Raw genomic sequence first — 23,387 nt, 5'->3', positions numbered from 1 at the left:
AGTTCAAATTGTAAATCTTGGGAGAAATGTCAAATGTTGCTAACAGTGACTAACTCTCACTTTCTATTGCTGAGTAAGCTTCAAGAGCTTTGTTGGGCCAGAAAGGAATTAGCCAAGGTGTCCACTGGTGCTCTGAACAAGCCCAGGTTCAAGAGAAGAAGTTGTTTTTCAATATACCCTTTTAAATGGCAGGGAAATATCCCGCATTCTCTATCTCTCAGTTTTATCTGTCCTTAAAACACTATACTTTTGGGATTTTTCAGTCAGGTTAAGTATATCATATGCAAATCAGTATTCGTGGAAGCTGTGAGTACAGAAACTGAGACTTTGATTTATTTAAAAGCACCGTACATTGTTAATACAAACATTGTTCATCTGTGTCAAATGGCAGATTCTCAAAGACTGGAAAATAAGGCATATCATCAGAAACAGAAAATATTTCAAAGAAAGTATGCATTATTATTGCGATTTCTATAGTCTACTTAGGAAAGTATTATTTGAATTGTAAAATGAAATCCATGTCAGAGTTTTTAGGTTGTCATCCATTCTTTAATTCTGAACAATCTGTAGAGCTGAAATAGCCTCAGGCACAGTGGTAAGAGTACTCCATCTCAGACTGGTCGCCTAAATGGGAGAGGGATGGTGTGATGAAATGATCAAAACATTATCATGAGGGCTAACAGCGTATTTACAACAGAAGTGTATGTGGGAGTGACAATACATAAAACCTTACTGGTTTGGTAATAGTCATAGACTTTGATGAGAGCTGGCTTCAGATTCTCTACTGGGAGGATTTGTTGTAACTGTAAACGGAATTTCAAAACAGTTGCCTTTGGGACCTGTGGAAATCAAGATTAAATAATACATTCCAAAAGGTATATGGAAACATATTTGGGGTTAATCACTTGTCATTTTCAGGTGAACAATAAGTTTCTTTGATGGTTGCTGCAGATGTAATTCAAACCAATGGATTATTAAAATATCGCAGAGACATAAGCGTGGTGGCAAACGAGCTCTTGAGCTTGCCGTACACTGGTGATAGAAAGATGAAAAATTTGACACATTCGAGCCCCCCCCCCCCCAAAATATGGCATCTTATCCGCTCTCCAACTCAAATGGAAACTTTGACCAACAGTGACTGGGACTGTTTAATGACATGGACAGACTAAAGAAAATTTCACCTTAATCACATATAGTCATTTTAAAATGTACAGTATGCTTACGGCAAAGAGATATTGATAGAAAATCACACAAACCCATTTACTACTGTAATTCACACTGTTTCTCCTGGTACAACTGGAATTGGGGCCTGTGCTGTACATATTCCTTAAACTTTTATTCCACTATTATGAGATTTTAGGACCAAAGTCTTTTTTTCTACAGGCCAGCTTAGGACTGAATGGATACAGGTACACTGAAAAAATCATATCACAGGCCTCATACAAAATTCCCTCTCAGATTCCTCAAATCGACAGTACCCTCACCAGCTGTTGCATTCAAAACTCCTATCTTGTAGGTACACCTTACTGGCATACAGTTACAGACTCTGACTGATCTGTTACCATGCACAGTTTGTATAAGCCATCCTGTAGCCCTTCATCAGTGGTCTGTTACTGACCACAGGTCCTCTGCTGGCTGGATATTTTTGGGTGGCGGACCACTCTGAACTCAACAATGACACTGATGTGCATAAAAACCACAGCAACGATGCTGTGCCTGCGTCCCCTGTGAAACTGCAAATTGAGTCTCCTAGTTTCAGTGATGTCATACCTGTGACGGTAATGGCATTCGATAATGACACTCCTCAATGATGTTTAGTCAAAAGCCCTGCTTGATCCTAATGTCAGTTCAGCCACCTTACAGCTAGCATATAGGCAGAAATTCATGACTAAATAATAAACTGGGGCAACATGTGTACCTAAAGCCCAGGAACATTCAGAAAATTATACTGATTTGAAGACTCACTAGTCTATTCTTTATAGAAAACGTACCTCTTCAAGATAGATAATGACATGGTCCTCTTTCATGTCAATTCGTTCCATTTTCTCTGGGTGCGTCAACTGTGGAGACCACGGATTCAATGATCAGTGATATTTTGACATGAACTATTGGTCCGTATGTTCAGAAAAATCTCTTCTGATGTCGCGACATCCAAATGATACCAGGGTTTCAAATCAGACTTATTAATTTAGCTACTCACCATCATCACATTAGACCTATCGGTCTTGAAACCAGATAATATTTTTACATCTACTATAGCCATATTGGTTTGGTCTTCTGCACCATTGTACCTGTAAGAGACAAAAGACAGTTCCCAGTGAACTTGATGTATAGAATACACTAACTGATAGGGATTTTCTTGTATATATATGTGTCAGTTGTAACGTCCAAAGATGACCTCAATGCTATCGTATTGTGAGGAGCCAATCAGGCATTTCAAAATCAAAGTGAACCTTCCAAAGATCAGCGGCAGTTGCTGTAAAAGAAGCACTTGAGTCAGTCCTAACTCCTCAACCTGCTGCTCTAAGAGCAGAGATTTCATCCGCTAATGTGGCCATGAACAAAGTGGTGGCTGACTTTGAACACCATGCTGAGCATTAGCAGGGAGCACAAGCCACTCTTGAAACTCTGCAAGCAATAGTTTGCTCCAACTGTCAGGAGCTGAGTGGGATCAGAACCCTGGTGTCTAGATTTAAGGTGAGAAGCGCTACTGATTAGCTATCCTCAGAGACTGACAACCCAAAAGCAGAGGCTGATACAGGAAGGCTGTTTAAAGTTTTAATAATTTCCACAGTCAAAAAAAGGCAACTAAATGGCAATTCTCTTCACTTCACTTAAAACAAAGCAGCTCAGGGCAAATCCAAAGAAGCGGTCAAAAACAAAGAAATAGTTAGTAGATTTCAAAACAGGCAAGCAAGGGTGTAGACTTGGTCTCAACATTGGTAGGGACACACTGAGAGGGGAAAAATCTGAGATTTCGAGAATGACGTCATAATATTATGAAAATAGAGTCATAATTTAAAGAGAATAAAGAGAATAAAGTCGAAATTTTACGAGAAAAGAAAACATAATATTTAGGAAAATATATTACTAGCAACCACAAAATGGGCAAGAGGTCCTGACACTTATAATGTGGTGGTGATGTGCCAAAAGATTAAGTATTTCGTTATTTGTGAAACCTATTGTTGTATCCTTGTGACACTGTGAAATACAGAAACAGACACTGGGGGCAAGAAAGGATGGGAAGCGTAGAGGGGAACAGGGAGAGGGATTATGTGCCGTGTTAAAAAAGAGAGTACAGAGGATAGTAAAGAGGCTGAATCACTGAAACACTGGATCGGGGATTATTGCAACATTACACCTATACTAAAGTATAACTTCACAAGATGCTCCATGTTGCTCAGTTTAACATAGACGGCTCTTCAGATGTTTCCCCTCTGAAATTACACATAGCCAAAATTACGACTTTATTCTCGTTAAATTACGACTTTATTCTTGTTAAATAGTGACTTTATTCATAACTACTTTATTCTTGTTAAATGACGGTTTTATTCTTGTTACATAACAAATTTATTCTCGTTAAATTATGACTTTATTCTCAAAATCTCAGAATTTTTTCTTCCTCGTTGTGGCCCTAATACTCCGTCGTAACAGTAAGATCTGTATTTACATTTAAATAATATATATATAAAATAAGCTATACACAATAACAGACTAAAAGACTAAAAGAAAGTAAACTTTAGGCTATTAGTTGTTAACAGAAAAGAGGCACCAATGTTTAGGTTTGCCACCAGTCCCATATATCACAGGATCGTGCCATATTAAAAAATAAACAGACTGTCCCTTACTGAATCAATACGAGATTTGTCCCGTATTTTTGTGCACAGAACTGTTAGTATAAAGATGGCGTCTTGTTCACTTAGCCTACATGCACATCTAGTTAACAGGGCTTTGGTGCTTCTTACAACCAGATGTAGCTACAGCCTCTCACTTGTTAGCAAGAAATGGCAAAGCCAATCCTATTAGCAATATTAGGTAAGGGAGGCGGGACTCGTAGAAGAGAGCGAGATCTGTTAACCGTTTCTGTACCAAATACATAGACTAGACACTGATGGACAACAGTGCTTATTTTTCATTATTATTATTATTATAATTTTTTTTTTCAAAATTATTGCTAGGGACAATTCAGTAGTTGCTGGATATTGGTAGGGACATACAGAAAGGGCAACTTAAAATACACAGATCCAACAAGGCACAGGTGAAGCACATTGACTAAATGACTGACAAAAGTCCTAAATGGCAACTGTGGTGGCCAAAAGGCTGTATAAGAGTTCCAATCCTGATACCAACAAGCGCAAGATTATCAATACCTGTTTTAAGCAGGACAGTATGGAAAGCAGACTGAGATACAGGAAAGGAGCTGTGGGAATAGGGTGAGTGTTTCTGAGGGGTTGGAGTGGGAGCACATGCAGGCTGTTTGGGAAAATTTAAGTTCATTTCTATGATTAAGACCCTTTGTAATGCTCCAACTGCGGGTGTAATAACAAGCTCTAAATTAGCATCCACTTGAAAGACGGAAAGAGGTACAAGACAGGAATCTTCCTTGTCACCTATTCTTTTTTGTCTATGTCTCAAATCTTTGCATTAACGATTAGATGCAATAAGTTTATAACCTCATGTAAGAAAAGCATGGTGAGGCCTATCACATGTGACTTTTCGTGAATGAAATCCTTAATTATTTTTCTTAAATTATTTTTTCAGTCCCTCGGATCTGTGATGAATTTAGAACCCTGTCTGTATATATAATCAATTGGGATAAATCTATATTGTTGCCACTTAAGAACTGAGCAAAATCTTACACTACCCCATCAAAGATTTTTTCCCTTATTTGGGCATCAACATATATCCTACGAAAATTTAGTCAAGGTTCTCTACAGTATCAAATCTGATATTCAAAAATGGAATGGTTGGCAAATATTACTCCAAGGTACAGTGAATCTGGTGAAAATAAATATTTTTCCACAGCTTGTTATTCTGGTTTCACTATTTGACTTCTACATTTATCTGGAGTGACAAACACCCTGGAATAAGATACCCTAGAGCAGCTAAGACTACATGGTGGTCTAGTTTTTCCAATATTTAAATATTTACTACCATGGAGTGTTTCAAATAAGGGCTCTCCAAGTATGAACAGAATTAAACCTTAAAGTACTTTGGAGAAGCACTGAGGAGAGGTCTATGTCCATTTCAAGATCTACAAGATGCTTCATCATTCTTTATGTATTTACAGCTCCATTCTGCTGTGCAGTAGGATTATCTACCTATGGTATATCCAGTTCCAGACTGGACTAAGCCCTCCATTAGCTTTCATTTATATGTAACTCCCTATTGGAACACTCAACTGAAGTGTTTGGCTGTCGAAGGGTTATGGGAACGAGAGCTTTTTTCTTTCATTTCTACCATTTTAGCTTGCTTCCTTTTACCTTCTTACAGTTTTGGATAAACAGTGTCTGGTTTAATGTAAGTCAAGCCTTAAAAAGTCAAGCCGCCAGATCACCTTACCTGTGGGCAGTGCTCCCCAACACTCACTGTGGTTCGGTGGGTCCACAAATCAAATCAATCAAAATCAAAATGTGGTTGATTAATGCTCGCTTTGTGGCGAACAAGGCTCACGTACTAAATGCCATTGTGGAGGTCTCGTTGTGGTCTAGAAAAATCGGTTTTCTTGCCAGTTGGTGAGCACTGAACTTTTAACTTCTTTTGAACTACATCTGACAAAACTTGGTTGGCTGACGCCATATTATTGTGCTTTATTGTGCCTAAGACAGAAGTGTTGCAGGTCTGAACGACTACGGAAAGCCTATACCTGAAAGATCTCCGATGTCCTTTTAATGTACTCATAAAGGAAGCCTGGACTGCTTACTTTGCTAACATAATTTCTTCTTCACAAAGAAATCCTAAGATTTTATTCTACACTATTAATAACATTGTCTCACCACCCCTCTCTACATTACCATGTTTTTCTGTCAATGGCTGTAATAAGTTCCTTACCTTATTTGTTGATAAGGTAATGGCTATTAGGTCCAGTATTTTTCCTGGGACTTGCCTACCCAGTTCTAGCCCCTTTCTATCCCCTACTGTTCTGGACTCTTTCCAACCTATCAGCTTACAAGTTTTGATGGATTTGATTCCGAAATCTTCTAGCCCTCTGGATGTAATACCATCTTCTCTGTTTTTAAAAGTTAACTTAGATCCTGCTGTGCCCAAAAACTATAGGCCTATATCTAAACTCCCATTTTTGTCAAATTTTAGAGAAGGTTGTGGCTAAACAATTCACTGCTGTATTGGAGAGGCACAATATTTATGATAAGTTTCAATCTGGGTTTTGGAAATTGCACTCTACTGAAACTGCTCTTCTGAGGGTTTCAAATAATATTTTAATGTCCTCTAATGTGGTCGATTGTTCTGTGTTATTACTACTCGACCTTAGTTCTACATTCGAAACAGTAGACAACCATATACTGATTAAGAGGCTACGTGACTGGGTGGGCATATCAGACATAGCATCAGACTGGTTTACATCTTATCTCACTGCTAGAAGTTTCAGTGTCTCTATTGGTATCTTTGTATATGATTCCGTTCCACTGTCTTATGGTGTCCTGGCTTGGCTCTGGGGCCCCTATTATTCTCTTTATATTTGCTGCCCTTGGGACAGATTATAAACAGATTTAATACTGCATATCATTTATTTACAGATGATAACCAATCTTCTCATTCAAACCTAGTGAGGTTTTTAGGTAATCTGAGCTCCTAGACTGCCTCAATGCTATTAGGGACTGGACAGCGGAAAATTTCTTACAGCTCAATGCTGATAAGATGGAGGTTCTGATTGTTGCTCCAGAAAAGGTTGCTGCCATGATCAAGCAAAGTATGGGTCTCTTTCTTCTGCTGCCCACTACAACCTGCGTAATTTAGGGAATATATCTGATCAGTGCTCATCATTCGACACCCATGTCAAGCAGCTGACCAGATCCTGTTTTTCCACTTAAGAAATATTCGTAAACTAAGATCTGCAGTTTCAAATCCAGAGCTAGAGATGCTTATACATGCCTTTATTTCATCTCGTATTGACTAGTGCAATGCACATACTCACTCAGTATGTCTGCCCTTGATCGTCTGCAAGCTATTCAGAATGCTGCTGCAAGACTACTCATTAGGTTAAATAGATGGTCTCACATTACCCCTGTACCTATATCTCTTCACTGGCTCCCTGTTGCATGTAGGATCCAATTTAAAATTCTCACTCTTACTTACATAGAGTTGCACGGTCAGGCTCCTACATATGTGACTGATCTACTTCACTCATCGGCTCATTCTCTTAGGTCAAATAAGCTAAATTTACTGTCTGTCCCACTCACCTGCCTAAAGACCTGTGATGACAAAGCTTTAGAGGTCGTAGCACCTAAACTGTGGAATGCTCTGTCCGCACCCTTAAGGTCTGCTGATTCTGTGGATTCTTTTAAAAGGCAGCTAAAGACATATCTGTTTAGATAGGTGTTTGGGTAAACTATATGTACCAGGTCTACATTTTATGTATTTATTGTGTATTTTTATTGCGTATTGTTTATTTTTTATTATGTATTGTGTTTTTAGTTTTTTTTTTAAGTCTTATTCTTTTTAACACTTGGCTTGGGTGGTATTTTTTATTATGCATTGTGTTCTTAGTTTTTTAATCTTAGTTTTATTCTTTTAAACACGTAGCTTGGGTGGTCACTTCATCTTCTTAGTTTTTTCACGTGTATGTTGTATAATGATCTTGTAAAGCACTTTGCGACTTATGTCTGTGAATAGTGCCATACAAATAAATTTTACTTACTTACTTATTATTGCAACTATCTTTCTTCAATTATTTCTTTTTATTAATGATAAAAAGTAGTATTCAGTCACGGTCAGAAGTTATGTACCCGATTAAATAACGCAAGTTCTTTTGTGGCTTCACCCATATTGGAGGAAACCAGTGCAGTCACCTCAATCCACCTCAAATGATGATGCTACTATATGATGGGAGACCCACAAGAATGAAAAGAATGAAAGCAACACATTAGTTGTAGTCAGGGAGTAATGGCACAGGGTGTAGTTGTCTTCACTGCTAAATGAAATGTACAGTCTTGCCCAGAGAAAGCTACACACAACTATTTACAGGCAACTATGGTGCATCGTGCATGCTGGGAGGAGCCTCACTTTCCCCAGCTCTGCTAAAGGATGTACTTTACATTACTGTACCGTTGTGTTTGTTAGCACAGGCTGAAGAGTATGGTGTGTAATGGCAATGAAAACGTTTAACAGGAGTGAGCAAACAGAAATTACATAAGCAATTATAAGTAAATTTAGACTGTAATAAGCTAAGTTATGACTTATTAGACTGTAATATGCTGTAAGTTAAGTTTTGGGCACTGGAAAAGCCAAAGAAAATCTCTTAATGAAAGGAATGGCAAGTACTGTTTGAACTGGCCTCATGAGGGAGTTTTGAGGAAAACATTGTGCTCATAAGGTGGGAGAGGTGTGTATAGCTTATAAAGTATCAACACTTACTGGACGTTGAAAAGAAGGAGTGGATTTTTGCAGTTTCCCTCAGTTTTGGCTTCAACAGTGAATGCAGACTTCTCAGCAGAAGTGGGGATGTTGTAGAAGAGAGCCATCTGAGAAGAGATGAAGTATTCTCATGCCAATTAATTAGGCAGCAGAAACTTTAGTGTCATCATGTATCAGTTCCATTAAGGACTGCGAGTAAGGGTGCTGACCTGTACAGAGACACAAGCAGAGCCTTCAACTTTAACACTGTATTTCCCAGGGATATCTTGCAGTGCCTTTTCTTGGTACAGCAACTTGTTACTCTGATTTACATCAAAGAGTTGTCTGTTCCCACCTGATGTCTCCACTATCACTGTGGAAGAGCCACCTGAACCAAACACTCTTGTGGCATACAAAGCCAGTGCCTGAAGTGCCACCACAGTGTCCTGATAAAAGAAATACAATTATTAGCATGCATAAACATGGAAAAGGATCTAATGGAAAGGTGTGCTCATATTGTGTAGACTACCTGGGTGGAGGAGAATCCTCCATAGGGATTTTGCTGCCTCACCAGCCAATTGACAATCCTGCTGGCATAACCTAAGTCAGCAGCAGAGAGTGGGGAATGAGTGAGAACTGCCAGCAGCACATAAGAACTTATCTCCACCGCCAAGGAGTCTGAGTGTTCTGAATTTGACTGGGACCAGGACAGACGACCAGCTAGGAAAAGGCAGAGACACGAATAGGGACAATGAGCAAAGACCAGTTTGTAAAAAACCATATTTTTAAAATATCTAAAATATTTTGATCACTTCTAATGCCTCATACCCTCCGAAAATGCTTCTCCCTCCAGCTTCTGCAGAAGCTGTGCACGAGTTTCCTTTTCTCCGGCCAGACTGAAGGTGTAGGCAAGCAAAGCAGTGGTATAGGTATTTGAGAGATTACTGATGGAGGCCCTTAGACACGACAAACCTTTTGTCACAGCAGGATCCTGAAATAAATCAACAGCTATAACTTCTCAGAAATTTAACAGATTGCATTTTCAGTTCATTACATTTTAAATAATCAAAAATACTTACAGCAGCTGAAATGTTCAGCTCAAGGAATGATGCAGTGATATAAGCAGTCATGGTCACATTATCATTTACCCCTCCCTACAAAAGATTTACCAAAACAAAGGGACAAACAAAAATAGGATGTTTATCTGCATGCATTTTTTCAGAATGCATAGATACCCAGCCAAAGTAGAGCCTTCAGTGATACTCTGCAACAGCATACCCTCTTCTCCATTATGCATGTAGCAGCATTGTATATTAAATAAGATACCTTCATTCTGTTGTTGAAGAGGTTTCCCTTGCTTTCAAAACAACCATCTGGTTGCTGTCGTTCTAACAGCCATTGCCTTGCACTTGCCATGGTTTGTGGATCAATAAAGATGTAAGACTGGGCTTTGCCAAAAGACCTCAGGACAAAAGCAGTCAACCTTGAGGCAACAGAATAGCTACATTTTAGTCATAATGAACACTATGGTAATGTCATTGTATAATCTTTCAAAATAGCATTCGGACTAGGGCTGTACCCGACTCAGAATTTTGTCAGTCGAATCGGATTTTGCTGTTCTGTCAGGGTTCCTGCATGAACTGTTTTCTTTGTTGTGCTCCTGTTGGTCATTTCTGGTACTGGCTGTCATTTGTTTTTGTTTTTTGGTCATGTGCTTTTGTTTATTTTGGTTTTCCATGTGCTCTGGCCCCGCGCCTCACTTATTGTGTCATTGTGCTCACTTGTTGCTCATTGGAGTTGTATTAGTCTGTCTATTTAAACCCTGCCTGTTCTACCCTTTGTTTGTCAGTTTGTACCGCTTTTCCCAGTGTGTCGTGCTAGCCCACTGTTATTCTGATTGCCTTCTGTATTTGACATTTTCTGACTGTTTTTGCTTGTTGGATTTTGCTCCTTCTGCCTTCTTATCTTGCCCTGCACTTGTTTTTTGAACCTTCTGCTTGTGCCTGGACTTTGCCTTTGTCTGCTGTTTTGGATTGTTCGCCTGCCTCTGACTGCTTTTTGGTGTGACATCTGCTTGTTTTTTGGATTCTGCTCTCTGCCAAGTGTATTGGAAGACTGTTGCATGGCACAATAAACCTCCCTAGATCATTCATTGGTGAGTCTGCATGAGTTTTTCCTGACATGTTCAATACAAAGATTCAACTATTTGTTCCTTTTTTTTCATATAGACTATCTGGCGATCAGAAAATCCATTGGCATGAGTTTCAGTGATTATTTCAACCACAATCTCATGGTTAAATGCAACAGAGTCAAATGAACATATTTTTGAGCATTTAAAAATCAATAAAAGACAGCTGCATATGATGCAAGATTTGAATTGTGGCCTACTTGAATGGGTGACAATGTTGGGCTACCATATGGTTTTTCTCAGAATAATGAGACAGGCAGCACACATGTATTTCTGTTCAAATCAAGCTCTTGAAGCCTAATTTTTTTTTGTCACCTTAAGCATTAAAAATAATGTTACAGTTTAAAATAAATTCATGGCATTACCGCCTATGAAATAATAACTTCTCGTCTTCAACAGCTTATTATGCAATTGTATTTCTTTTTCAACATAAGATTTATTTATTAAGTGTGAAGGAATAAATAAACAAATTGAACACTTGCAATTTAAGATTTGAAATCTTTAAGATGAAAAAAGCAAACAGTAGTCCTCACTTTTTTTTGATTGCTGCCTAGCTATGCAACTCACCCATTTCAATGGTTTGCCATTTTCGATATTGTTGACTGACAAGCGAATTCTTGCATAAAGAGTTTGAATTTAACTTTGTTTGGATTGTGCCTCAAAAGTTCAAAATGCCTCCAAACTTTCAACTTCCTGAGACATGGCTGTAGCCAGTAGGTGATAATTGTTATTTTGTAACAGGGGAGATGGCCCTATGGTCTCTAGGTGGGTTACCATTAATCTGTTTAATGTGCAATTTAAAATTGCAAACTAACAAACAAGTAATGGAAACACATGAATTTAGAAAAAACTCCCATACATCACTGAAGTTTTTACACTTGCATGAGGAGGTTTTTCAGACGATTCGGCAAAGCAATATTTCGCAAAAAAATTGAAATGGAAACACATTTTTCGCATTTAAGTCACATGACATCTATTGTGGTGAATGTGATCAAAATCACAGTGCCAAAATTGATAACATCTTGCAGATAGGTCTCCATGTTTAATTGAAATGACTACTGCGAGAAGAGAACCCAGCTCTAATCAGATAACATCACTAAGTGGAAACACAGACCATTCGCGGTAGTGGTTTGTCGAATTTTTTTTTAAAAAATCGCTCCTATTTTTTGCAAAACTGCAGTGGAAACCCAGCTGCTTACACTAATCTATAGAGTATGTAGGGGGATAGAAGGTTAACAACGGGGATACATTTTGGTCAATTTGCTAAAAAGGGAGATGGCATCCCCCCTCATCCCCATACAAATCGCCAAATGGTTATAGCTAGCCTAGTTTATCAACCACTTCACGTTACGTTTCAGCTTCTCTCATCAGTTAACAACCAACGCATCATGTCATGTGGATTTTTTCTTTTTGCAAGCGCGCCAGCTAACCCTGCTAGAATATAAAAATATATTTATGATTCCCCTTATTTATAACTTCTCACTGAAATGTTATCCCTGTGCATTTTTGTAAGCTTCTATCTGTTTTATCCTGTTATTGCACACTAGCTGTCTTTTTGACAAACACTAATCAACTCTCAGTCGACTGACTGGTCTCCGACAGATGATTTGACTCATTAACTTTCAGTGGGCAGCCCTAATTTGGACATACCATAAATGAATTCTTACTTTAAGGAATAGAAAGTCAAGCCACTCACCATGTATTCCCCTCGCCATCGCCAAATGTGCTGTAGGCACCATCAAAATGCTTGTAATTTAACTGTCTTTGGTATCCTTTTAAATAACAAGAGACAATTAGCTCAACAAAGGTGTGTTGCTGTTTACTGTGGGACATCAGACATATACTGCAAATCAATACACAATGATCTTACCGCTTTTAAGGAAACCAGTGGCCTTTTCTCGAATGGCTGAAGTGAGCTGCTCAGTGCTCTCTAGGTACTGCAGAATGTAGATGTTCGGGGAGAGAAGAGCCATGTTTTGCTCCCCACAACCATACGGCATCTTCAGCAATCCATCAAGATTCTGTAGTGCACGGCCCAAAATGTCTCCTACAGGGAGTAAGGCGTGCCAAAGTGTGAGCAATGACAAGTGAAAGAGGTGATTAGATTAAATATGAATTCTTAAAACCTTCTTCAGATTTTTCATCTCCAAACCTCTGCATGAAATATAAATGATTTTACCAAGAACTGACACAGAAGCTCTGGATGATCCCTCAACCACATTTTCAGGAAGTGTTAGCTCCACCTCCTCCGTCAGAGCCTTTTCTGCAGAGAAGAGCACAGAAACAAATGTGCCAATGAAGCAATTTATGGGTTACATAATATTGTCCACATATACTTTATATTGTCCGCATATACCTTATATTGTGTAGAGTTTATGGGTGGTTGAACAAATTGGTTCATTAAGTGAATAGATAACAAAGAAAGATGTTGTATTCAGGTGATAGACCGACTATGTACAAAACCAACCTCGGGGACAAAGCAACCAGCTGTGGGTCTCTGTCCTCTCAGTTCCTTCAGCCTGCAAAGACAAGAGGGAAGTCAAGGGTGTCCCACAACCCAGTCCTTTTCTGGCGGGATTTGATGTGTTATTTATCTTTTCCAGTTAACAGGAAAACCAACTGAGTCAGGATTTAGCTATATACACTGACTACTGATAGGGCGATGGAGACTATATTTCAGGCCAGTCTACATGGGCCTGACTGATTCATTACAGAGATCCAGAACTGGACTGACTATTCTTACTCAGGAGGCTAAGTTGCATCTTGGGTTACAGCAGGCTATACAGGCTTTATTTGGCCGTTATGCAGCATGACAAGGACAATAGGAGAAAAGACTCTTATTTGTTATCAGACATAACATTAATGATTTTTTTGCTTACCTTCACCAGCAGAGTTCGTGTAACTGTGTCAATGCGGCCTCTGTCCGGTACAGTCACAATATCATTGTCACACAGAGACTGAGATGCTTCTGCCTCTGCACTCACAGTCACATTCAGGACCCCTGAGCAAAATAATATGATAAGAAACTGCATCTGTTCTGAAACAAATTCTCTAAGGCAGAGCAAAACAGTGTAAAAGTGATGTAGTGGAGTGATCAAATGCAGCATTTGAGCTTAGTAACTCACCCAGCACAGAGGGTATCAGAGTCCATCGGAAGGTCTTCCTACCATTTGCACGCAGACAAGAAGAATACTGGCCATCTGAGGAGGGTTTTAGAGTGTAGTCTGAGGAAGGGGCTGGAGTTACTTTAACCTGTCAGAGAAAGATAAGGAATTAGAACGAGAAATTGGTGACAGATTTTTCTTCTTCATCAGTGTAAACCTCACCATAATGCTCTTTGACAGATAGTTGAAGACAGTGGCCTTAAGCTCAAAGAGTTCTCCTCGGATTATGGAGTAAGGAAGGGAGAGCTCCAGGAAGAAAGGCTGGAAGACGGTGAGTTCAGCTGGGGCAGCCAGACCAAAGCCCTTGGAGGACAGACAAAAGGCCTCTGTCTCCCAGCTGGTGATGGTGTCAGGGACAGTAACAGGCAGTTGTGCAGATCCAGATTCCCTGCGAAGAAATGGCAAGCAACAACTCATTTGGAAATGTCATGAAAGATTCGTTATGGTGGACTTAAGTGTGTGCCTATACAATTGAGGACACTATCTGAACGCTTGTGCGTTCTGATCAGTCAACATTTCACATGCATGTGCGTTATTTCTGCATTACCATCCTAACATATGTGCTTCTAAAATAACACAAACAAAACTGAAAAAACTGAAGCATCAGTGTCTAACATATCTAAGTCTTCTTGTTTTGTGGATCTGGAGGTCTTTCAGGTTTTCTTTTGAAAGAGCTGTGGCTGTGGAGGACAGCAAGAGCCTGCATCAATGCTTGTCATTTCTGACTATGTCTTAGAAATTGACTGACATACAAATGTCCTTTCCACTGAAACTCAATAATTTGCAAGGAAATGAAAATGAAGTGTTTCATTCCAGTGTACTTTCTGGAGTGCTGAATTACCACCTCAACGCTTCATCTCCTGTTGGCAATGCCACCTTTGAATCACATTTTTATCTATGGACATCTTTCATTTTTTTGTCAGGTCAGCATTTATGCTCTATAAGAAGCTAATCAACGTGGCTGAATTTAAGACAGAGGAAATGTAACATCGTGCATTTTTTCCCTTATTTTTTATTTAGCATAAATGCCTGGGACAGCAGAAATACTTAGGAGGGATTACTCTTTAGGTTCTTTATGCCCTCTGTTAACAACACAAAGTAATATTCCTCAGTTATTTACTCACCCCAACTCTATAAGTTTCCAGATCCAAGTTTCAGGAAAGAATGAGCGAACTGTTTCTACAACAGGCTCATCTTCTTCAGCGAGTCTTGACATCATTACTGCCACAGGCATCGCTAGTGGCTCATGTATCATTGTCACTGTTGCATTGATACCACATATTATTATGACTTGTATGGCAGTCCTCACAATGACAGACAGATAAAATCACACAGTATGTCACACTTAAATAAGTTCTAAAAATGATTATGTGACTCAATAAATCGTAAATATATAACATATTTGACATGCAGAAGTCTTCAGAATTATTTGTGCACTGAAAGACAAACAGGGAATATTTGAAGAATATGGTTACTGAGCGATGGCCGCATTATTGACTAAGAGCTCACTTTTCTAAAAACAGTGTGTTCTTCATTTTAGTCATATAGAAGACTGAGTGCCTCATACAAAGATATAACTTTCAAGGAGAAATACAATTAAAGCAGAAAGTTCTTTAGTGTTTTAAATAACACAGCTCAGTTCTTCCCATAAAACAACTTTGTCAATACCAAGTTTCAACTGCATTCAATAAGCATGCTTAGCAGTTAATAACTAGTATCTAAAGAGACTGATTTGAGCAAGACAAATTACGGCCCCATGTAATCTTATACTTTCCTGATAAGACTGCCACTTGTTAGAGATTTGATGTGCAGTTATATGCAGATAAGAGTTATATGATGACAAAATGAAGGATGGTTCACCCCCCCCCCCCAATCAAAAAGTAAACGGAATAAAAATGTAAAATACTCCTTAATATTAACTGTAGGTCGGAATAATATTGAAGTGAAGGGCCACACAGTCACCATCAGATTATACTGAATGAATAGCTGAAGCAGGAATCTCACCGATCTCACTGCGAAAATATCGCTCATCATTGTAAATCAAGCATGGAGGTTTTCGCATCTCCAAATTGGTTGCCATCTTGAGTCCGATGCTCTGTCACATGCCAATGATATAATGAAATTAATTTCGGAACCAGCTATTGTTAGTTTAATAATTAAAAGCAATAACAATCCTCTCACACTTTGTACTCTCAGCAGAAAAAGGGAAAGCAAACCTATGTGTAACTTTAATCCAATCGAATACCTCAACAGGTAACATAATCAAATGTGAGAATAATATAAAAAATATGGCAACATGAAATTATATTGAATTTGAACGTAGAGTGCAGAACTTCACCCTGAAAATGTTATGTGCATGGTCTGGATATAATCGAACATAACGCTTAGGTCTGACATGAACACACTCCAGGATTTCTTCAAGTTTTTCTGGATAATCTGACAATGATGTCACTGGTAACAAGTTGAAAATCTACAAAAAAAGGAAAAAGAAAAACATTTTGTTAGTTGATGATAGCTCTTCCCCCTATTCGTTACCTTCAAATTTTAACGAGTTCCTCTCCACATTAAGGTGTGTTAACAAAAGTGCTTTTTTTAGATTGTTTGTTTGTTGATAAGCCAACTGATCAGTCAAATTCTTAATTTTTCCCTGTCTTGACACACACAGGTGTTTTTGCCAGAAAACTCCTGTTGGTGACAAGAAACGGTACAATGTATTCTAAGCAAATTAATGAAAGATACCATGTAAATACACAAAGGAAAAGTCAAAAACAGTGAATGCATGATCAGAGGAACAACAATCAATATCACAGACCAAATGTGTGTATTACCTTCTCAGTGTCCAGGCCTTTCCCTGGTTCCAAGATGAGCACGCTCTTATCCACAACACTGAGTCCACACAGTGAACCTGGCTCAGCTGAGAGCTGTAGAGTGTTTTCCTCTGCAGGAACAGCCTTGGTTGGAGAGAACTGTAATGATACCTGCATTTCATGATACACACAAAGAAGATATTTAACTTTAGTTAAAAAGTTCATGCAACCTGGTTTTAAGAAAGCAAACTGATTATTGAGTGAAGACATATCACATTGTTATCCACCTTGTTTTTGAAACATTTTTCTGTTTTGAAGTTCTTAGTTTCAACAATGACTGTCTCCTTTGATAGAACACAGTATGCCAGAAGTTGCACCACAGGTGAAATCTCAGTACTGACAGGAAGACTGAATGACACTTTTCCCGAAATAACTCCATCAACTTTTTTTCCTGCAGCCTTCATGGCTCCATAATGAACAATCACTCCTTTGGATAAGGTCTGGAGCACAAATGATGAAAGACAAGAAAAAAGAAAGATAATATTACCACTGTTGGACCGATGCAGATACTAATGAATATCAAGATGGTGTGAATCTTTAGCAATACTGTGGGTTTCAAATTTGACTGCTGCTGGGGTGGGCCAAAGTTGTTTACAATGGAATGAAAGCAAAGGCCACAGAGCAGATAACCAGTTCTGCTCAGCATTCATATTTATAAAAGTATTTAGACTTTGCAGAGGAAGAATGGAAAATGTATGATACATTTCAGGATTGGAATATTGTGTTTGTCAAGGTCAGACATTACAATCCTACTGTTAAGATCAAGGCCATTCTGCCATTGCTGGTATTTCTCTGTCATGACTACAAATTTTTGCTGTAATTAAGAAAGTCTTACATTGGAAAAAGAGGACAATATTTGTTAGCCATTTATCAACCCCTTATTACTTACCAGGTAGATTAAATCCACAGAGTCTTCCACATCCTCAAAAAAGGTGTATCTAATGGTTACAGGGATCTCAGTCTCACATGCGAGTGGCTCCTTTAAACCTTCTATAGTGAGTGCATTATGTCTTGGAACATAAGGAGTGTCTGGTGTGGCAGGTCTGTATAGTGTAATATCTTTCCTTTGATATTCAAAGTGAGGGGTTTGGGACTTATGAGATATGTCTTTGGAGACACTTGCCTGGAGATCAACAAAACTTGAGTTAGTTGCAATAAGAAACAGTTTAAGATGAAGAAAAAAAACAAAACAAAAAAATAAAAAACAAATTCTGTAGAAGGTGTCCAACACACCACTAACTGAATATCTTCTGCAGGTCGATCAGTAGTGTTGATAGAGAAATGAGCCATTCCATTAATGTCTGTTGTGAGACTGAAGAGTTCTTTTGTTGACCACCCTTTACGTTCTAAAACATAGACTTCCTTGTTTGAAATAGGTGTTCCATTGAAATGTGTTGCTTTGATCTAGTGTGAAAATGGAGGGAAAAAAGAAGAAAAGAAATGGTAATTTCAGGGGATTTTCTGAGTTACATTTTACATTTGTTACAAGAAACAATGGTGAAATATACCTTTCCCTCTATGACTGATCCGTGTTTAAAGACATCTGGTGTCTCAACAAATGATGCTTTACCAAGCACATAAGACAGGCCAACTGTGCCAGACTTTGACATAGTGATCCCTGGAGAAAGAAAGTGAAATTATAAACAAAACACAATGTGAGTAATGTGCCCATTGGAGACTTAAGCAACGTCACAGTTTAAAGCAAAGTTCCTCACTTGAATGTCAGCTCGGTCTAATATTTTCCTCATATAACTGAAAACAACTGGTTTTCTTTTGGTTGACAAAGAAATATTTTAAGGTTAACTAGAAAAAGAATTCCTCAAGTGTGTCTTTTAACTAAATGCAGTAAGATTCGAAGCAGGACCACTCTGTCCTAGGACTCTGACCATAACACCATCCTATCATAATATTACTACTACGACTATTAATACCACTACTATTAATAGCAATCGTATTAGTAATAAAGTAATAATAATAAATATACAAATATATATAAATAATATAATAAATAAACAAACAAACAAATAAATAAATAAATAAAAATAACAAGTAATGAATAGTAGTAAATAATAAGTAAATAATAAATCAAACAACAACAACAACAACAACAACAACAACGATAATAATCCTATACTTTCATGATGTGCTGCATCAGAATGAACAATCATGAGAATATAAAAATGTGTTAGATGTTTGTAATGCAAATGTACAGTATTACTGCATGAAAATGTGGAAAGACAGGTGTGGTAAATGTATACCGATATATTTTACTTGAGTTACAGGGAAGGTACAACCATAAAACAGTGACTCTAGAGATGTAGAAACAACTTAAGAACAAGAAAGAAGTTATTTCACTTCATTACTTATCCCACCCTGTAGAAGAATTCAATACATCTCAAAGTATTACAGATCATCTAACAGTTTAGGAAGACAAATAAGAAATAATTAAGTGTCGCTTTTATATTGTGTTCATGACTCACCTGTGCCTTCCTCAGTCATTTTCACGTTTAACTGAAGAGAATCCCGCCAGTTTCGTTCAGCAGTAGTGTTGAGAAAAAAAGATGTCCCAAAGACAAACGTGGCACAGCCATTCTCCTTCAACTAAATGTTTGGTACAGAGATGTCATAAAGTGACCATTCCTTCATGAAAATACTTGATTATTTTGGACAGACAACACACTCACCTCAAGTGTTTCATTAAGACATCGGTGAAACTTATGCTGCTCAAGATCATGACGTGAATAGTAATATCTCCTAAACTTCCGGCACACTTCCATCCAGACTTCACCAGCAACCGATTGCCCAAAAGTGTACCTATGAAAAGCAACACCCATGTCTTTAAATGAATTCAGATTCTTTCGCCGTGATTAGGCAATGTCAAAAGCAAAAGAGGTTTTAAATGAAATTTGTTAGTGATTTTTACACTTAAACACAGTATAAGGTCATGCTAAGCTAAAGTTGAAAAGAAAAAGAAGCTTACTTTCCGCATACTTCTATTTTCAGTTTTTCTTCTGCCACGCTTACTTCTTCAGGTGAGTTCAGTTTTACCTCAAACTTTGGCAAAGCTAAATGTTAGAAGGTGAAAGACACAAAAGACAGAAGCATTCAGATACTGTGGCCAGACACTGTGAATTAATGTCAGAACATTATTAAGATGTTACCTACTGTACTGTTTCACCTCGAAGTGATGATTTACTGTCCTCCCACCAATGCTCGCTATCACATTATATGTCCCTGTACGTCCCTCTGGATTCAACTGATGAGACAACTGCAGAATTTTGTTACTGGAAGAGATGTTTACCCACTGAGCAATCCTGTTTGCGTGACTGTCCTGTTTGGGTGAGAAAAAAGAAATATTTAGCTGTGAACTGTCTCATTTGGAGACTGGAGATCGTCTTATTAAATTTATTGCTTGAACAACTTATTACTATCAGTAAAAAAGAACATTTATGGTCATTGAGGGACTATAAAACAAACATTGCTCCTGCACAGAATAATAGTTTGTAACATGTTCTCGATTTTAGGTTTATTGGATACCTTGTGTAACAGGAATATATAGATTCTTACCTCCAGCGCCACAATCTCACACTGTAGTAAAACAGATAAAATGAAAGCTTAGTTTTTAAATTCAACTTTGTCAATGTACAATGTGTGACTGAACACGTGAAATTATTTGATTATAGAAGAAATCATGTAGAGCATGTTGTTTCAGTATTCCATTCTGTCAAATCTCGGTCTGATCACCAGGGGAGGCCAGCGAGCACTAGGAATGCTCATTCATGTTCATCTGATTAATAGTTCAAAATCTGTGCCTGTTTCTTGTTTTCTTTCATTTGCTGTGTGCATTTAAGTTCTCTGTTACTTTTTCTTTCCCCTTTGCTCGCTCCTCATTGTTGCCTGTCTTTGTGGGGGATATGTTGCTACCTCAAGTCTTGGAACTTTTGTTTATACTCTTCTCAGAGAGTGTTTATCATTGTAGACTTCATTCCTTCTCTTTAGTAAACTTCTTAACGTTTTAACTCCATTCTGTGTACCAACTCATCTCTACATTTGGGTTCACTAAGACTCATCTTTACACGTGTAGTGTAAAGTAAAGTGCTAATTATGCTGCTCTTTGAAAAATCAAAGCCATTGCATTGACAAACATTTATTCAGAGCCAAAGTATATTTCATATGTTCAAAATGCATCTTATTATGGTGGATACACAACCTGCAAACAATTGAACTCAGCATTTTGTCAAAGAATTATTTGTTCTGTGTGAAAGAGAAGCTTGGGTTCTTGCACACTGATGTATATTACTTTGCTTTCAGTCTTTTTGTACTACATAAACACTTACTACAAACAGTACTTTGGAGTTAATGGATAACACTGGAGTGGAACTTGCAAAACCAAAAGCCTGTAATCTTGTGTGATGTCATTGATTTTTAGTGGGTGCAATGTAATTGACTAATACTGTGTACCAGAGACATTTTCTTATCATTCATCCTGAAAAATATCATGTAATGTGCTCTCGCCGGTATGGTAGAGACAGCTCTAGGAGCCTATGCATTTTGAAATCCTATTAAGACACTCACAAATGTAATCATCAAGAACTTACCTTTGGAACAATAGGGATGAAATTGTTATCCATGGTGACAATCCTGAAGTGCACTGTGAATTGAACAGCATCACAATGTAATACCGAAAACCATTTGAACAGCCAGAAGACAGACACTGCCTTGAGGGTCTAAGCATATCTTATTTGCTTCAACACCCACAACTTACCTGTCTGTCCTGGAAGGTAGATAGGTTTATCTGTCTGGATGAAGGTCAGTGGATGGAAGGATTTGAACATGATTTTCCTCTCCTCCGTCCCATGAAAAGATTCCCCTTGAACTACCACTTTAATTCTCTGCACTGATTCACCCTGCACCACAGGAGTCTGGTGAATGAAACAAAACCATAAATGGATAAACTCTGATTCTTTGCCATCAATCCACAGTACAAGTAAAAGGTGGAGGAAAGAAAAATTGTCAAGAGTCATGAAACCTGCATAAACTGTTCTCCAACTCAGTTTCCATTTCAAAGTTTGCATCAGGTAATCATATGTAGTCTGAACAGGCACCTAAATGGTATAGTTAATTAACCATTCAAACTGGGTTTCAGGCAGGAATTTACTTATCTTAATCAAAACATTTCCATAAATGTATCAACACTGACATAATATCATTTTTTTCTCAGACCTGAAACAGAAAACAGTGATGAAAATCTTCCTGCGCTCTCTCCTGGAACAGTGTCCTGCTCTCGTTATTGTGAACTAGAGAAACAGTCATTGTAAGGGTCTCATTTGGCTTTAGAAGACTGGCACAAAGCTTTGCCTCAGTGCCTGACTGTAAAATAGCAGGAAATGTCACCATGAAAGTCCTAAAACAAAAACACAGACAGAACTCTCTTTACTAAACCATACAACATGGATCCAAAGGCTAAAAAAAAAGACAAGTACAAAATAACTGTAATAAGTAAATCTTTCCTATAGACAAATCCCTAAGTTTCAGTGGTTAACAAAATGTTTCAATTCACTAAATCACTTGAAGGAAACGGTGCCCAAGGAAAAATAGGCAAACAAGACATTCTTGTACCTGCTGCTAAATGGTACAAGAGAAACTGACAACAGATCACACATGTGGAGCTCAGTATTTATGACAGAAAATTCTGAACCCTGAAATCTACCTAGATTCTTGGCCTTAGTTGATTAAGGCTATAATAAATGTAAAAAATTCAAATTTATGAACATAATGTGAAGCTACACATTTTTAGACTGTCCATAAGGAGTTTCTGGGGGCTCTACAATTGCCCCCTATAGAAAGCAGTTATGTGTTACTGTTTGAAATACTACTGAAGTACCATATGATAATGCCTTGATAAAGTATTTTGCTGAATAAATTCCAGATATGTAATTCCAAAATTTCATTTTAGAAGAAAGTAGCATAAAATAAACCTTTGTCCAGTAAGATAACAGTAGATAAATGCTTTTTTTTAAGTTTGCTTCATTAGAATTCATTCAGGGTTACTTACGGCCCCAAGGTTCCTTCACAGACAGAGAAAAAAAGAAAACAAATCAGCAGAGGCCCTTGTTTAATCTGACACTTATTGAGAGTCATGATGTCTTAGAACTGATGAGCTGCTCAGCAAGATCTGGAGGCAGGTGCTTTTTATAGTACTTTTCAAAAAAGCTATAGTGAAAATATTTGAGCTCATGACCTGATTCATGATTGGTTAACATGAACAAAGCAAGTGTGCTCTGCCAATGTTTTACTGTGGGGGAGCGAACATCCCTTATCTATTTCTTTTGGATCATCTCATTGGACATTGGAGTGGTTACACAAAGAGCAAATCAAACTATTGAAAGCTCTGTTTCTGAATACACATCTCTAACCATAGTTATATGTTTTCTGTTAAGAGAAGAGACAGTCAATAAACACGTATCATTCTAACTAATGAATAAATAAATGGGACAACAAATCAATTCAAAGTTGGTTCAAGCAAAAAAAAAAAAAAAAAATCAGCATTTCATTTTGAGTAGCCTGCTACTGCCCCACCTTCAACCCTTCATGCAC

At 38.0% G+C, this 23,387-nt stretch overlaps 1 protein-coding gene across 1 annotated transcript; it reads right to left on the bottom strand.

The window, feature by feature from the left end:
• Positions 1-311: 311 nt before the first annotated feature.
• LOC115813633 (alpha-2-macroglobulin) lies at positions 312-22,926 on the bottom strand. Its single transcript, XM_030776151.1, has 34 exons — positions 22,846-22,926; positions 22,014-22,194; positions 21,556-21,712; positions 21,389-21,441; positions 20,358-20,378; positions 19,956-20,121; positions 19,771-19,855; positions 19,475-19,604; positions 19,271-19,391; positions 18,299-18,408; positions 18,024-18,194; positions 17,680-17,913; positions 17,018-17,230; positions 16,752-16,901; positions 16,262-16,393; positions 15,928-16,018; positions 15,048-15,183; positions 14,086-14,311; positions 13,885-14,011; positions 13,639-13,760; positions 13,227-13,278; positions 12,939-13,022; positions 12,630-12,806; positions 12,456-12,531; positions 9,898-10,054; positions 9,651-9,725; positions 9,400-9,562; positions 9,101-9,291; positions 8,802-9,017; positions 8,593-8,699; positions 2,201-2,291; positions 1,992-2,060; positions 734-839; positions 312-624 (listed from the first exon to the last, which is right to left on the bottom strand). The coding sequence occupies exons 2-34, from the start codon at positions 22,185-22,187 to the stop codon at positions 584-586; spliced, it is 4,224 nt and encodes a 1,407-aa protein (XP_030632011.1). The 5' UTR covers positions 22,188-22,194; positions 22,846-22,926; the 3' UTR covers positions 312-583.
• Between the last annotated feature and the right edge of the window lie 461 nt (positions 22,927-23,387).

Source organism: Chanos chanos, chromosome 6 (assembly GCF_902362185.1).
Source record: "Chanos chanos chromosome 6, fChaCha1.1, whole genome shotgun sequence".
NCBI lineage: Eukaryota > Metazoa > Chordata > Actinopteri > Gonorynchiformes > Chanidae > Chanos > Chanos chanos.
The sequence above is the reverse complement of the archived record's forward strand: the minus strand, read 5'-3'. Positions and strand labels throughout refer to the sequence as shown.

Bases quoted from the DNA above. Each gene is read 5' to 3' on its own strand.
- LOC115813633 (XM_030776151.1), bottom strand. From the start codon at position 22,187: ATGGTGACATTTCCTGCTATTTTACAGTCAGGCACTGAGGCAAAGCTT. The intron at 17,231-17,679 runs GTAAGTAATAAG...TTTGTGCTCCAG, and splicing joins CTGTGGATTTAATCTACCTG to ACCTTATCCAAAGGAGTGAT. The intron at 8,700-8,801 runs GTCAGCACCCTT...ATCTCTTCTCAG, and splicing joins CTGCTTGTGTCTCTGTACAG to ATGGCTCTCTTCTACAACAT.